This window comes from Strix uralensis, chromosome 14, assembly GCF_047716275.1.
Source record: "Strix uralensis isolate ZFMK-TIS-50842 chromosome 14, bStrUra1, whole genome shotgun sequence".
Classification (NCBI taxonomy): Eukaryota; Metazoa; Chordata; class Aves; order Strigiformes; family Strigidae; genus Strix; species Strix uralensis.
In genome coordinates, this window is record NC_133985.1 from 2,861,343 (window position 1) to 2,876,184 (window position 14,842).

A 14,842-nucleotide genomic window follows, 5' to 3' on the forward strand; every position below is an offset into this window, starting at 1 on the left:
GCCAGCAGCGGCCACAGCAGATGGCTGGCACGGGTCCACCTGCGCCGCTCCTCGGCACCAGGCTGCTGGGGTGGCTGCTGACGGGAGGGGGGTGGCGGGGCTGGGGGTGCTCCTGGCAGACACGGGGGGGGGTGGCGGGCAGGTTCAGCATCCCCCATGCTGGTCTTGGCTCTGCAGAAGAGGACTGCAGTAAGGGGATGTCCCACGCCCTCTGCGCCAGGGGCACCTCCTCTGCACTGCTCGGGGGGGTTCCCAGGAGCTGCTGAGCAGCCACAGCGGCAGGACGAGCCCTCCCCATCTCCGCAAGACACTTGGGGGAGGATTTGGGGCACTGGAGCATCACAGAGCGCATCTGCTCATCTGGGGGCGGTGAAGCTTGCGTTTTGCAATAATAATAAATAATGATAATAGCTAATAATAAAACTACTAATAATAGCAGCTTCCTGAAGAAAAGGGTTTTCTGTGCCCTGCCCCGCTGGCAGCCCGGGGCTGCGGGGAGGGAGGGGGGGGGGGGGGGGGGGGGGGGCCCGCACCCCCGCGGCGAGGCGGCAGGAGCGGCAGCGCTGCCATCCCCGGGCCTTTGCTGCCATCCCCTGGCAGCGCGGCGGAGCGGAGCCGCGGCCGGGAGCGGCGGCAGCGGGGTCCCGCTAGCGGGCAGAGGAGCGGGGAGGGGGGTATCCCCCTTCCAGAGCCGGGGGACTTTCTATTTTTGGCCCTGCTGGGGGGTATTTCCTATTTTCAGCCCTGTTTTCTTCACCCACACCAAGCGATGCAATGGGCTCACCCGTGGGGGGGCAGGTCCCCAGCCAGGTCACACTGCTGTCCCCCAGCCCCCTTCCCCTTGTTCTCACCTCCCAGCATCCACAGACATGGGAGTCCCCTTGTACCCAGCTCCACTCGCAGCTGGAAAGCCCAAATCTGCACCGATAAATCACACCCAAGTGATAAAGGCCTCTTCCCCGTGGGGGTCAAGCTGTTTCTCAGGCCCCTTCCCACATCCATGCTTCCCCAGCAGTGCAGTTGTGGGGGGAACTTTTGCCCTGTGACCCCCTGCCACCCAAGGGGTCACTCACAGCCTCCCTGTGCCCTTGGTGAAGGTGTAACAGCCACCCAGTACACCCCATCCCTGCTGGGAGCAGCATCCCTACCCTCCTGGCTGCAGGCAGCTGCCTGCAAAGAGCTGCCCCAGCATCCCCCCCAAGCAGCAAGGATGTGACACTCTGCCTGGCCGGGGGCTGTGAGCTCCCGGGGCAAGGGCTTGTGCAACCTCAGCCCCAGCCTGCCAAGCAACTCAAAAGCAGCACCAGCTCCATCTCAGCCTTGCAGGCCCTGGGGAGCCAAGGGGCCAGTTCTTGGTCCTTTCTGGAGAAGCCCTTGAGCCTCCAGGAGCACACAGAGACAGGCAGCCTTGGGGGAGGAAGGATGGTTTCTCTTTGGAAGGAGTTTCTGGGTTGACTTTCTTTCCTTGTGTGAAGGCTCAGTCTGGAACATTTTGTTTCAGGGGGTGATTTGGCTTAGGCTCCAAGCGAGGGGCATAAACTCAGCAGATCCCCTATTTACACTGAGAGGTTTGAGGACTCCTGGTCTCATGTCCAGCTCCAGCTCTTCTCCCAGCAAACAGAACTGCAAAAAGTCATGGCCACAGGCTGAAAGGTAGAGCTAGAAAAAAAAAAGAACGACCAACCCCAAACCTAGAAACAGGGAGCAGTTTTTACAGCAGTTGTACAAGCGGATTCTCCCTCAGTGGCTGGACAGCCCCGAGAGGCTTCCAGCTCCCCACCACCCCAATTCCATACCAACCTACACAGGGAAAATGGTCCCACGGCTCTTGCTGACCACCCTTCCGCATGTGAAGCTGAACCGTGGTGGGGAGGCAAGGGCCAGGCTCCCCCCCCGCCAGGCTGGATCACCCAGGGACCATGTCCCTTTCCCAGGCTCCCACAAGCATCCCTGCAGCGCAGTCGCAGCAGGTATTCGGCACTCCTGACTTCCGAGGAAGGATTTGGGAGCAGCGTCGAGGCAGGAATTTCACCCTCAGTGCCCAGCTCAGGGCTGGTCTTCAAGCCCACGGCAAAAGCAAAGTGACCCCTCCCCACATCACTGCCACTGCTTCCACACCTTCCCCCCCCCACACAGAGGGGCTCCGTCAGCTACAACCAGAGCGATGGCCTCAGGTTTGCATTTGCCACTCAGCCAGCCCAGAATGTTGCCGTTACCCAGCCAAGGGCTTGGCTGAGGAGACGTCTGGGACAAACACAGCCCGGCAGAAGTCAAGTTTGCTAGGAAAAAAAGGGAAAAGGACAGCAATAAAAAGGATAAATGGGGCCGAGCAGCCTGAAGGAGTAACAGTTTCATGCAGTTCGTGGTAAGGCAACGCGAGGCACCAGCACATCACTACTGAGCGACAGGAACCGGTGGAAGCAGGGGAGGTTCAGGTCCCACAGTGAAGACCCTTGAGCTTTGCACCAGCGGGGCCTCGCCGACACCTCCCTGAGGCACGTCCCGCATCATCTCCACGCAGGGCACGTGCCCTTAGCCTGGGGCTCGAGGCATTGCTGGCGGGAGGAGCTCCCAGGTCTGCCCCATCTGCTCCCCGGTGCTCCCAGACACCCAGCCGAGATCACCTCTTCTCTGGGGGAGGCACTGACACAGGCAAGTCTTGCAAGTCAGCCTCTGGACAAGGAGTATGGTTTTCCTGGGGGTGCCTTACAGAGGCCAACACGTCATTTGTGAGTTGACCGAAGCAAGATTTCAGCATTTAAATACAGAGTGTCTATGCTTACCTGTTTCACGCCATCTCAGGCTGCAGCATCTGAACAGTCACCCCACAACTAACCCAGCAAAATCCGCTTGACAAAAGCCTGTTCTCCCATGAGGCGTCCAGCATGAATTTAGAGCAGTTCCTACAGCTTTTTCACCAGCATTTTCCAAGAGGGGATTGCAAGTTGAAACACCGAGTGCTTTACGTTGATATTTTGGGTTACAACAAGAAAAGTAACTTACACAGAGCTTTATAAAAGTGATAAATCCATTAGGGTCAATCCCAGTCACTAACTCGGCGAGATCACCACACAGCAGAGGCTGCTGACAGCTCACCAGGGACCGCGGGGCTGTGTCGGAGTTGTGCACACAACCTTTATCTCCGCAGCCGAGGTGCCACTTGCACCTGCTTAGTTACAGCAAACAGTTCGAGTACGTCCAGGAGCAGGCTGTCACAACACCATCCTGCATCACCCTGCTCGTGCATCTTCACCAACTGCTCTGCTCAATCCCATTTGTTTTCCTGAAAATCTGAGCTGTTATCCTGCAAGGTGTCAGCCGAGTGGGATTAAAAAAAAAAAAAAAAAAAAGGGGGGTGCAAATCAGGGAAGCCATGCACGGAATTAACAGGACAGCAGATCAGACATTTCAGAGCACCTTTCCTCAGCAGAGCAGGAGGCAGGTCAGCATCAGGAAGCCATACAACAGCCAAGACTAAGCCGTAACATGCAGTGATGGCTTTTTTTTTTTTTGAAGCTCTGTCTAGTTATTCAACTGTTCAACATGACTCACCACATGACTGCTGGATTTCATGGGGCTGATCCCAAGCACAGAGTGAGGGACATGCATGACACCCTGCAGAAATATGGAATTACTGAATCCCACGTTGAACTGGCAATACACAGACCCCACAAACAGCCACTGACAGTGTCACTGCGTTGACTCACAAAGCTCTAGGTCAAGAAAAAAAAAAAAAAAAAATCACACTGCCAAGCTATATGAAAGTTTTATTAAAATTTGCTAAAAGCTGGCTCAAGAGCAGACACAAGGCAGGGAAATCAGATCTCCCGAGAACACAACTACTGAGGGTGCCTCTAGAGGTGAGCAGGGAGAGGATTTAGATACAAAACACCTGTTTTGTTTATGGGGAAGGGGGTCAGAAACCTCTGCAACAGTATTTCCATGTTCCCCCTTTGCTCCATCAGACCAAGAAATGAATGCTTTCCCTCCATCTAGAACACCATCACTCGCACTTTTTCCCATCTTGCCACCAGCTGCAGTGCCCTAACAGTGGCTTGTTCCTTTCCACAGCCGGATCAGCCCAAACAACTCCACACTGAGAGCAAGACGCTGCCTGCGGTAGCTGGAGTTGTCTCCTGAGCCACCTCCAGCAGCTGGGGCTGGGTAAGGGCAGGACCACGCCGCTTCAGCTGGACACAGGGACCACATACGCAGATCAGAGGGAAATTACAGGCACAGTGTTCGTGGCTTCAGGACACCTATCATCTCCTATTCGAGGAACTTGGAAAACACACTTGGAAGAAGAGCTTGCACTCCCCTGCAGCCAGTGCCAGAACAATGGGCAAACCCCTGCAGCACGACACAAGACCGTGCCCGTAGCCAGACCGCTGGCACCACAGCTTAGCACCCTGCCACCCTCCCTCACCCCATCAGCTGGTCCAAGTTTAAGACTTTGGTCTCTAATGTGGTCCTGCTTCACATTCCCTTCCAAAACTTTGCTTTCAGGAGCAGGTTGGTATTCCCCAACAACTCTGACATGATGCTTTACGTGTTGATGTTGTAATAACAGCCTGAGAGTACACGGGTCCACAGCTCCCCTCAGTCTGCTGGGTCAGTACCAGCTTGTGAAGGATGTCACATAACTCAATGTTTAAAAAACACAAACCCAAATAAACAAACACAAACCTCCACCCAAAACCCCCAAACTAGGTTGTCTTCTGAAAAAAAAAAAAGATGTCCAACACCAGCAAAAAGCAGCCCTACAAAGTTTTCAGTCTTTGCAGACTGTAAATTCTCTCTTGTCAAGACCAGAAGGGTGAAGCAAAGCAGGCTCTTGGGTCAGGGCAGGGGCACCACAGCACTGACTGCCCTCCATCAGGACTTGGAAGCTGCTTCCTCAGTGTTTACCTTCAGTTCAGAAAAAATACTTTTCCATCACAGGCATCGATGAGTTTTCTAGGGTAGAAGTTTAACAGCAACTCTGTTTTGATATCAGCTCTTACCAGTAATGCTATTCCAAGTCATCCAAGTTGCCTCTGACTGTTCCCACCTACAAGAAGCCCTGCTTCCCCCAAACCCTGCCCCCATCAGCGGTACCACTGAACTACTTCACACTGACAAGACCAAATACAGATAAACAAGACATTACACAAATGAAAGAAGGGACACCTTTACAGAACCCACACCTCCCCTCAGGAAGCTCTTCAGCTGGAAGCAAGTACAGGTCAAGCATCACAGCTGCCCATCCTGTTCCTGTCTTCTCACACAGGCCCTTTATTTTGGTGACTGTTGGAGAAAGAATAGGGTTTAGCTGGACTTCCAGTGCCAATAAACATTTCTCTTACGTAGGAAGGCAGTGAAGAGCCGGAGAACCAACAATAGTGCTTGCAGTGACCAAACAAACCTGAGTTGCCAGCTTATTCAAAATGCCAAGTTACATCTACACCTCACGACTTGGGTCCTTCAACCCAAACCTTTGCAATTCCATCCCAAATCTGTTCTGCAGGCTCAGTGGACCCAGCTACCACCTACAAGAGGTAAAAGACCAGCAAGAGCTTCCACTGATGGCAACTTTTCCCAACAGATGGGGGCAAGGAAGAAGCGTACACGGCTGAGCAACTCACCAAGATAAACTCACTGATAAATCTCTCACCAAGCAACTCAGACTTCTCCATAAAGAGTATTCATTATGAATACATTTGTTCATGGAAGGGCAAGAATTGTAAATCCATCCACTCACCCTGAGATGCTTTGACCTAACTGTACAACAATAAAAACTAAACATTCTCACAGAGGGAAGGAAAGGGGGGGACAGCTGAGAGGCAGAAACACAGCAATAAAACAAAACCCGTGGATGTCAAATGGGAGCAAGAGTAAGCCACAAGGAAGTCACAAGTTGTGGGAACCCCTGCACAGTCAAGATGGCTGTGGTTTCCTCCGATGCCACGCGTGCCTTTTGCTCTTGCACCAGGGATTATCCCAGCTTTACAGAACTAGCAGTGAGCCCCCAGAGTGAAGGACACGGGTGTTAGCAGCAGCTTGCTGCTACATCACAGCTTCCGACAAGGAGGACAGCTCTGGGCTTGGTGAGAGCACATGCATTTCTATGTCAAGAAGCGGGTAGACCACCACCAAGGCTACTCAACATCGCCCACAAAGTACTGCCCATGTTCAGAGAGAAGCCAGGCTTTGCACAAAGTTAAAAAAAACCCCACAAGACAAAGGCAACTGGAGACAGCTGAGCAGAGGACAGTGCAGACGGGGTAACTGGGGAGAAGGGAGAGACTAGCCACAACAGGAAAGAAAATGAGCCAAAAAAAAAAAGATATGGATAAAAGGCAGAGGTAAAGCAAAAAAAGCAATCAAGCCACAGTAAGTTTAAGGGAATTATTTAATGGTGATCAAATTGCAACACATTACAACAGTACAAGTAGTGTTAGCATAGATCTAGTCACACACACTTCCAGGTGAGTGCAGGGGCAGCGAGGCAGTGGCTGCAGGAACCCCTCCCAAAGCCTCTGATCGCTGTTATTCATGCAGGGGTTGGTCTCCACGCATCCAGAAAGCTGGACAGCAGTTTTCCTGCTTCTAACCTTCCATCAGGTGCCCTCAACACATTTCTTGTCGCTGTGCATTCCCTGTAGGAAACAGCTTCTGCCAAACCCCAAAACTACTAAGATTTCCAATTTTGATCACAGACTTGCTCTAAGTCTACACAAAGGAGCCAAGGAATGGAAGGAAACAGTAACTAGGGGGGATGAAATGCTTTTCTAGCTATCTGTAGGAGACAGAGGTGGGCTTCCCTAATGCTGAAGGGATGAGAGCAAAACTGCTCCAAAGTTTAAGAGGACAGCCTTCCTTCTACTCAAATATACCATGGGGCTTTTATTCTTGCAGGGCTCCGCCTGGGCAACCACGCACGCCTGGGGCCTAAGCCCAAGGGCTCCTCCATCTGGAGTGGAAGTGCTAAGCTCAGTGATGTGTTATTATCCTGGTTCTTTAGAGCAAAGTGACATACGAGTAAGTTTTAACTGCTTTAAGCACTAGCTTTCTTCTGTACCTCCCACATGCTCAGGTCTGATGCCATGGTCTCCCTAAGCAAATGCTGCTCAGGGCACAAGGAAATCCATCTTTACCTGGGCAAAGCACTTACTGTCCTTCCTTTAGGATCCTGATCTATCATCCAGAGCCAGGAACACGCAGCTCTAGAGCTGTTTCGCTGCTGTGCATAGCAAGAGGATGACTGTCAGAAAGCGCAGCCAGGCATTTGTCAGCAGCTGCAGCTACCAAAAGCGAGGAAAGCCATGGCCTGCAGTGGCAAGGGACAGTTCAGAGTTTCCTTTACTGAGCACACTAGGGACACAAGATTGTATCCAACTCAGTCCCACTGTTTTTTCTACAACATTCGATGTGTGCAGACTGAAGAGTCTGTACACACTTCAGTATGCAGCTTACTTGAAAGCATTGGTATAAGCAAGGTATTAACACCAAAAAGAAAAACCAGAACAAAACATCACTCTTGCACTGCCAAAAAGCTATTAAAGAAATGCTGCACCACATGCTACCAAAAGACAAACGAGGTATTTCCAGCACAGCAGTCAGGTCTCCAGTACTGCCCAGAATCAGCTCCATCCCAGGCCGTTAGGTCCACGGATGCTGGACTCTAAGCCATGGAAACGCTTGAGCTAACTGCCAACTCCTGCACACTGAGTATTGAGCTAGAAGAGTTTCTGAAATGGATCATGTTCTCATATGCAAGCACAGCACACGTACAGAAACAGACCCTGAAAACTCAACTTGCAGGCAACACACACTACAGCAGGTATATGCAGTGTCACACAATGCCAGCTGCTCAGGGACAGTGGTCCTAGGACACGGACACGCCGTAGGGCTCACTGAACTTGGGAGCTGCTTGTCCTCAGGTTCACTCTGTTACAGAGGATGGGTGCTGGCGAACACAAGCAACACATCCAGTGTTTCAGCTTTACAGCTTTGCCAGAACTAGAGGAATCTAAGCAGCCCAGCATTTATTTTATTTGCTTAGTACATAACAGGAAAAAAGGGAAATGGCGTGTACAACCTACATCCACAGAAGTCCCAGCACAAAGCAAGCCATGCAAAGTAATTAACTGAAAATACTAAATCAAGTAAAAAAATGTACAGGGACTGAAAAAGTTCATGATGTGACAAGTTCAGAGTTCCTAGAAAGGCAACAACCAAGGCCCCTGGCTTCTTGTGCTGTTTTACATTGGAACGTTCACAATACAGTTTCAAAAGAGCAAGTTTCTAGTCCCTAAAAACGCTACAAACTGGATCAGGTTTTAAGTCAAATCCTAGAAAAAAAAAGGCTCATTTATCTAGTTCACAGTACAACCCTCAACAACAAATGGTCAACCCACATGAGGGACAGCATATGTACTCCCTACTTCAGGATCACCAGACTTGCTTTCACTATACCACAACTTTTGTCATGCCATCAGCAAGAAAGTCAGATCTGTTCAAACACTGCATTGCAAGTGTGAGACAATCACCCCAACACAAGCAGAAAGGCTAATACGGTCTCTAAGGTGGTGTTATTACAACATTCAGGACTCTTTCAACTCATGTATGGCTCCATTACTCTCCCATCACCTAGCACATGTGACTCCTGCCCCACCAAGAAGGGAAACCATCCTCCTCAACTTCCACACTTGTTGATGCTCCCTTTGCTTTCTCTCCTGTACAGGCCCCTGATCTCTCCCAGTAACTGCCAATGCCAAAAACCAGCCAAATCTGCCACAAAACTGATTTTTGGGTGGCTCACTTGTAAAGCAGTCAAGAGGAATCCCCCAAGAAGAGCTTGCTGCAAGATTTGCAACCACTCCAATCCACCCTCCCTGTACTTATCAAAGTGAGTATCTGGTGACCCCACTGCAAAAGCACAGAGGACGACTCCACCCTCGCTGATGCGTGTTCTCTGCCTCAGTCAGTCGTTAGTCCCTGTGTGTGAACAGTTTAGTAAGAGGTAAGTCCAGGCACAGTGAAAGGTTAACACAAACCCAAGATAGGCTAGCAGCCACTCGCTTACACTCTAGTTTTGACAATGCAACAAGTTTTTACCCAGAGCCACGCTTCAGTGATAGGTCACGTACCGCCTTCTCAACACCTCGTGGCATAGCCCAAGATGAGCCAATAGCCAGGTTCAGAACCTGTACACCGCGTTTCTCCCCTCCCCTGCAGCCGTCACCCCTACGTTGTCACTCAGCCAGGAAACGTTCCCCGTGTGCTCCATTCTTTGAGTGAAGCTTTAGAGCTGCTCCGTCCCCACACCGCAGCGTCACCTTGCTAGAGCAGCTGTCTTCACGCCTGGGGGAGACGCACACAGATCCTGGTTTCGCCTACAGCTCGCTGTAAGAGGGCTCCAAGAAACACTGCTAACGTTTACATCCAGCGGTGTGTACACAAGGACATTGAGAGATGAGACAAGTGGAACAGAGTTAGACCAAAAGCAGTGGACATTTATTCCTCATTTGTGCAAGAGTGTAAAGATGCATTTGAAAATGGATGGGACAGACCCCTGTGGCTGGAGAGCTGGAGGCCACAGCCTCTCCTTCAGTCGATGGCTTTGTTTACAATTCTACTAAGAGGAGATAAATCTTGCAGACTCACCTATTGTCACACCAACGATGCTGGCAAATACACTTGTATACAAAGAAAAGTTTCAAACTACATTTTTCACTAGATTCAAGTGAAGACTTTGTTCAAAAAAAGACACATACAAGTACAATTTAAAACTGTATGAACATTTGCAAATGTTTAGTGCAAAGTAATTATGTAAAAGCTACATTTTATGAAAGTTTGTGCTGATGTGTTTGGTAATAGGTTGTTTGTTGGTTTTTTACCCTTTTACATCCATTATTTTAGTTACATAAGGTTTCACTTACCTACAGTACATATGCATTGTGTTAGGTCCCATGCAAGTGGGAATAATACCATTAGGCTTTGTAAAATGTCGCTCAGGTTCTCATTTAGTAAACTGCTTATTTGGTTTAACAGTCAAGTTCCTGGCACACTACACATCCTGATTTCATGTAAGTGCTTAGGCTAATGTTTGTCTTGTTCAGGTGCATAGCCTTGTGTGATGCAAACCAAACTGCTTCATGACTTCCAAATGCAACCATTCGTGAATGCAAAAGTTTTAGAGAAATCCACCATTAGTTTTAGCCTGTAACAAACTGCTCTTAAAATTAAAAGCCTATTCACACAAAGTTATATGTAATGACTGTAGTAATCAGTTTATTACACAGATTAATCATTCTTGAACGTACAAGCTCCAGGGGAGCAGTTGGGTCTTTAAATATACACAAGTTTTCTGTCAAATGGATTTTTACCCTTACATCCAGAAAGACCTAAGCAGTTAAAAAACTTAAGAAAAGTAAGAGCTATTAGCTATGTATTAACTGAGAAACCACATACAAACCCAAAAAAGTGTGAAGGAAGGGAGAGAGTTGAAACAAATCAACATCACTTGATGCACTAATAGCTCCAATCCATTTAATGTTGACCGGTTAAACTTAGACCTTAAACACAGGATGTGGGTACAGTTTCTCTCATTGGTCATAACATTTACCTAAGGTGTAGGTCCTTCAGAATAAAATGAATACAGAAACAGCTTCAAGTTCTTCACCTTGCTTTTCATAACTTATGAGTTTAAAAGGATTCCACTTAAAATCCTTCACGGATCAGCCCTGTCCCTAGAAATATGAAATCCACCATAACTCTCCCATTCACATTTTATTACCCCATTTAAATCAACAAGGAATGCTTTTAGGCTCAAAGTTATGACTGAAGAACCAGCTTTTCACACACACACTTCTCTGCTAGGAGTCAATGTTGGTACGGGGAAATACAGTATTTCTATTTTGTTGTTCCAAGTATGTACAACACGCAGCACTGCTGTATCAGGTAAACATGTGCACAGGGGAAGATGAGGCGTGGGCTCATAGAAAGCAGTCAAATGGAAATCAAAAGGACTTTCTCTTTCAGAGTTCCCCTATCTTTATTTGTAGAGGTTATCCAATAATTTCTTTAATTACATCGCGTACTTCTGAGTCCATTCCCGAGCTATTCTGTTGTACCTGTATGTATAAAAAGAGGATTTACTTAACATAGCATCTGAACAGTCTTTCAACTCCAGCAGTCTAGTCTACACATGGCATGAACTCACATTCTCTCCAGCAGTATCATGGATTTGTAAAATTTAAAAGCAAACTGAAATATTAGGCAAACAGGGGAAACCAGAAAGCCCACAGTACTTCATGGAAAAGAAATAACTAGTCGTATTTGCAACAGGAATACAAGATCTTTGTGACTCAAGCCACAAACCAGAACCAGCACAGGTCTGAGGGGAAAGGATTTTCAGGAAGTCTTTACCTGTGCCTCCCCCAGCCCCCCAACTGCTGCATGGGAAACTATTACTGCAGGTTTTGACATTCTGGAAAAAATAGATTAATGTGTCGCTCTCGCCTTTTCTTCTTCTTCCCTTAGAAAGTTAAGCCTAATACCTGGTATCTACCAGGTTGCCAAACCCTGACAGGCTTGGTTCTTGCTACACATTGCATCTGGCTGTTTCCATGACTATCAGGACGTGACAGTTTGTCCACCAGATTTTATTCTGAAGTCACAATATGCTCCGTTTCCCAAGTCACCTGTAGCTTCTGCACCCAAACACCCTTCATAGCCAGAGCCACTGCTAGAGGAAGCTCAGGACACTTATGTAAAACAAAGCAGTTGTGATTAACAGTACTGCTAAAAGCTTATTGCTGACAACAGAAGGCAAGTTATGTTTTTTCTATAAATTCTGTAAAATAACAAGACACAGCAAGAAGTTTCCTAGTTATGTACAACAACTGGGTTCTCGTGCTAGAATTCAGTCTGTAGACAAGGTTCTTCAGCTTAAAGAATCTGACAATCCACTCATAACAAGTGCTCTCACCTTCATGTTGCTGTTCAGAGACTACTCAAGAAGCAAGTCCAGTTATTTTTACACACAAAATTAATTTCCCTATTTTTGGAAAAAATAGGAACGAGTCCTGCATACATTAAGTGCAGTCAGTCACTGTTGGCTGCGTCTCAAAATACATACTGTTGCTCTTGCAGGATGCCTGAACTTTTCTAACACTGCTTCTCAAGTATGCAGCAGAGTACGTTTGTAGATTATTTTCCCTTCCTATCTTGTTCTCGGATGGCCACGTAGCTTCAGTAATTAACACTACTGATCAGATCTGGAAGGGAACAGTGAGGTAGAAAAGTGTTTACAACAGTCATTAAGCTGTTGCTTTTCAAGTGCTCATTAGTGCTAGAGTTCTCTCCATTCTTGCTGTTTACTTCACAGAAGTTTGGAGTCCTCTCACCCCACCTCTTCACCACTTGTTCTTCCCCTGTGTTGTCAAATGAAGACGAAACAGGGTATTTTTCTTATTTGCTCGTGTAATTCCATCACCAATAGCCAGCATGGAAATATTCTCCCACTAGAGTAACTTGTTCTCCCTCTGCTGGTTATGTAGAATTAAAGCAGGCAGTGAAGGCTCTTAAAAGCTGGTCACATTCAACTTAGAGCTCCACATTAAACAGATTTGCATTGTTCACTTCACATTTTCATTAAATCAAGCAAACCAGTAATTAACAGCTACAACACTAATGAATGACCATTGTGTGGAATGAAAATGCAGCAATAAAACCACAGAAGTACAAGACTGTACATCCCTCACTTCTACTGGCATGTGTACCTTTCTCCTAGAGCAATGCAGTGCTGCTAAGCTAGAGGTGCTACAGATCCCAGGGAAAAAAAAAAAAAACCACACACTCTGAAAAGACCACAGTTGAAGTGAAAAAGGCAAATCAAAGTTCACACTCTTTTCCAAGAAGCACGTGCTTTCAGTTCCCCTTTACTATTTAAGTGTGGATTCTGCTCTGTCAAGAATGTTACACATTATTTTGGCTTCCATACTCACTTTTCTCTATCTGTTTTGTAGATCCGTGCAATCTCAGGCACTAAAGGATCATCTGGATTGGGATCACACAACAGAGAACAGATGGACAAAAGTACTAGGGAGAGAAAAAAAAGATACTGGATTAGAGTTTAAGTGCAGCTGAAGACACTTGTAGAAGTCAGCCCGCACACTTGCTTCCCTTCTAGCCATTAGTATTAGCATAATTTTTTTTTTAAATTGCCAAGGAGCAGTAATCCCACATACTTCAGCGAAGTGATTTTTGAACAAAAATCCTTACCATTTAACTACTCAACTTTTCATGACCGCAAGTTTTTAAATATCACAATGAATAGCCTCCTGGATAGCTGTATCCGACTACAGCCTTAAGTCCCAAGGCAGAAGTGTTCTATCTGAAACCATACCTAAAACCCTTCTCAGAAAACATCCTTGCTTTTAGACTTGAAATTCAGCTTTTCCCTAAACCAGACCACCTCACTGTTAATGACTTGCAGAAGCACTAATCAAAAGTCAAACAGCAGACAGGTCCAAATGAGATGAAGGAAGCAAGAGCTGCTCACAGCTCCTCCAGAACTGTTTAAGGAAACGCTAGTCTTGCGGAGAATTAAGAGGCTTTATCCAATTATTTTCTGAGCATAAGGAAGGTTGAAATGGATTAATTGTAGAATAGTACACAAAATGAATCAGCTGCGCTCGTACCAACCACAAAGACCCGAACTTCAAAGTTTCCCTATAAATATACACTGCATATATCCCAGAAGCCACATCCCGCTTGCATGATGCCGCTGGGCACAGCATCAGCCTTCAGCCATATAAGGAGCCAGGAGGCTGCCTGCAAAGCTACAAATAGCACGTGCACATTCCTACGTTCACACCAAAGTAGAAGAGATGAGAAGGCAGTAAATTATACGCAAAGCATATTGGGACAACACTACATGAGGCATGTCAGGGACATTTTTCCCCCCCCATAAGAAATGCCAAGCATTCCTTTGATTGCTTTCTCTCAGCCTGTTTTAATCAAACGGTGCCATTCCATATGCCCCTTCACCAATAGCAGCAACAGCAGAGTTGTCACAGTGCATCCTCCAAGCTAGTTGGAAGTGACAGCTGCTGGAAGTTTGAAGGCACTAAACACAAATCTGTTTGAACTTCCATTGGTTGCTACTGTGGTACGGAGCAGGAGGCAGAGCTACCGTGCTGAAAGACATCAGCTGAAAAACGGAGGAGAACAACATGCATTCCTTAACTCTTTTGTTGTTTTTTAAGATAGGTTAAAAGAGAGGCCGCAAAACAAAGAATGGCTAAATGCAGCCAGAGAGAAGGGGGAAAACAGGTCTGAATCATTGGAACTGGAGAAGATTTTTAAAGTGGGACAAAAGTGAAAGCTTCACTAGGTCTTAACTGAGCTAGCTGCTCAGTGATGGGAGCGCCACGGACCCAGAAGCCCAGTTAGTTCAGTCTGTCTACGTATTTCTGCAGACCCTTCACTGACAAGTTATCAGTTGAAAGTGAAAAGCTTTTAGAACAAGTTTAGTAATAAAATGTTCTTGATTTAAGTGAACATATTTCTTGTGCTAGAATAAAGAACCTCTTCCTTCTTTACCTGATTTTCTATTGTACACTTGTGAAAGAGGTAAGAGCTTAATTATTCTCTACCACTGACTGACACTGGGACCATTTATTCAGCTACCTCTCAGAACACAGCTTCAGAGTGCTAAGGCTAATTTTGTGCTGGAGGCACGTAGAAGCCGCCAGTCCTGGACTGCTGTCCCTTAGCAAGGGACACAGCATGCTTAGTACCTGTAGCACCTTCCATCAGCTTCAGCCCTTTCCCCTCCCCCCTCCCAAGTACA

At 47.4% G+C, this 14,842-nt stretch overlaps 1 protein-coding gene across 1 annotated transcript in view; it reads right to left on the reverse strand.

Moving 5' to 3' along the window:
- Positions 1-10,248: 10,248 nt before the first annotated feature.
- The window catches only part of UBE2D2 (ubiquitin conjugating enzyme E2 D2), a 30,522-nt gene continuing 25,928 nt past the window's right edge, over positions 10,249-14,842 (reverse strand). The window contains exons 6-7 of the mRNA XM_074883967.1: positions 12,993-13,086; positions 10,249-11,117 (exon numbers count right to left, since the gene is read on the reverse strand). Of these exons, the coding sequence (XP_074740068.1) occupies positions 11,072-11,117; positions 12,993-13,086 (140 nt within the window). The 3' untranslated portion in view covers positions 10,249-11,071. The remainder of the gene's footprint in view (positions 11,118-12,992; positions 13,087-14,842) is intronic.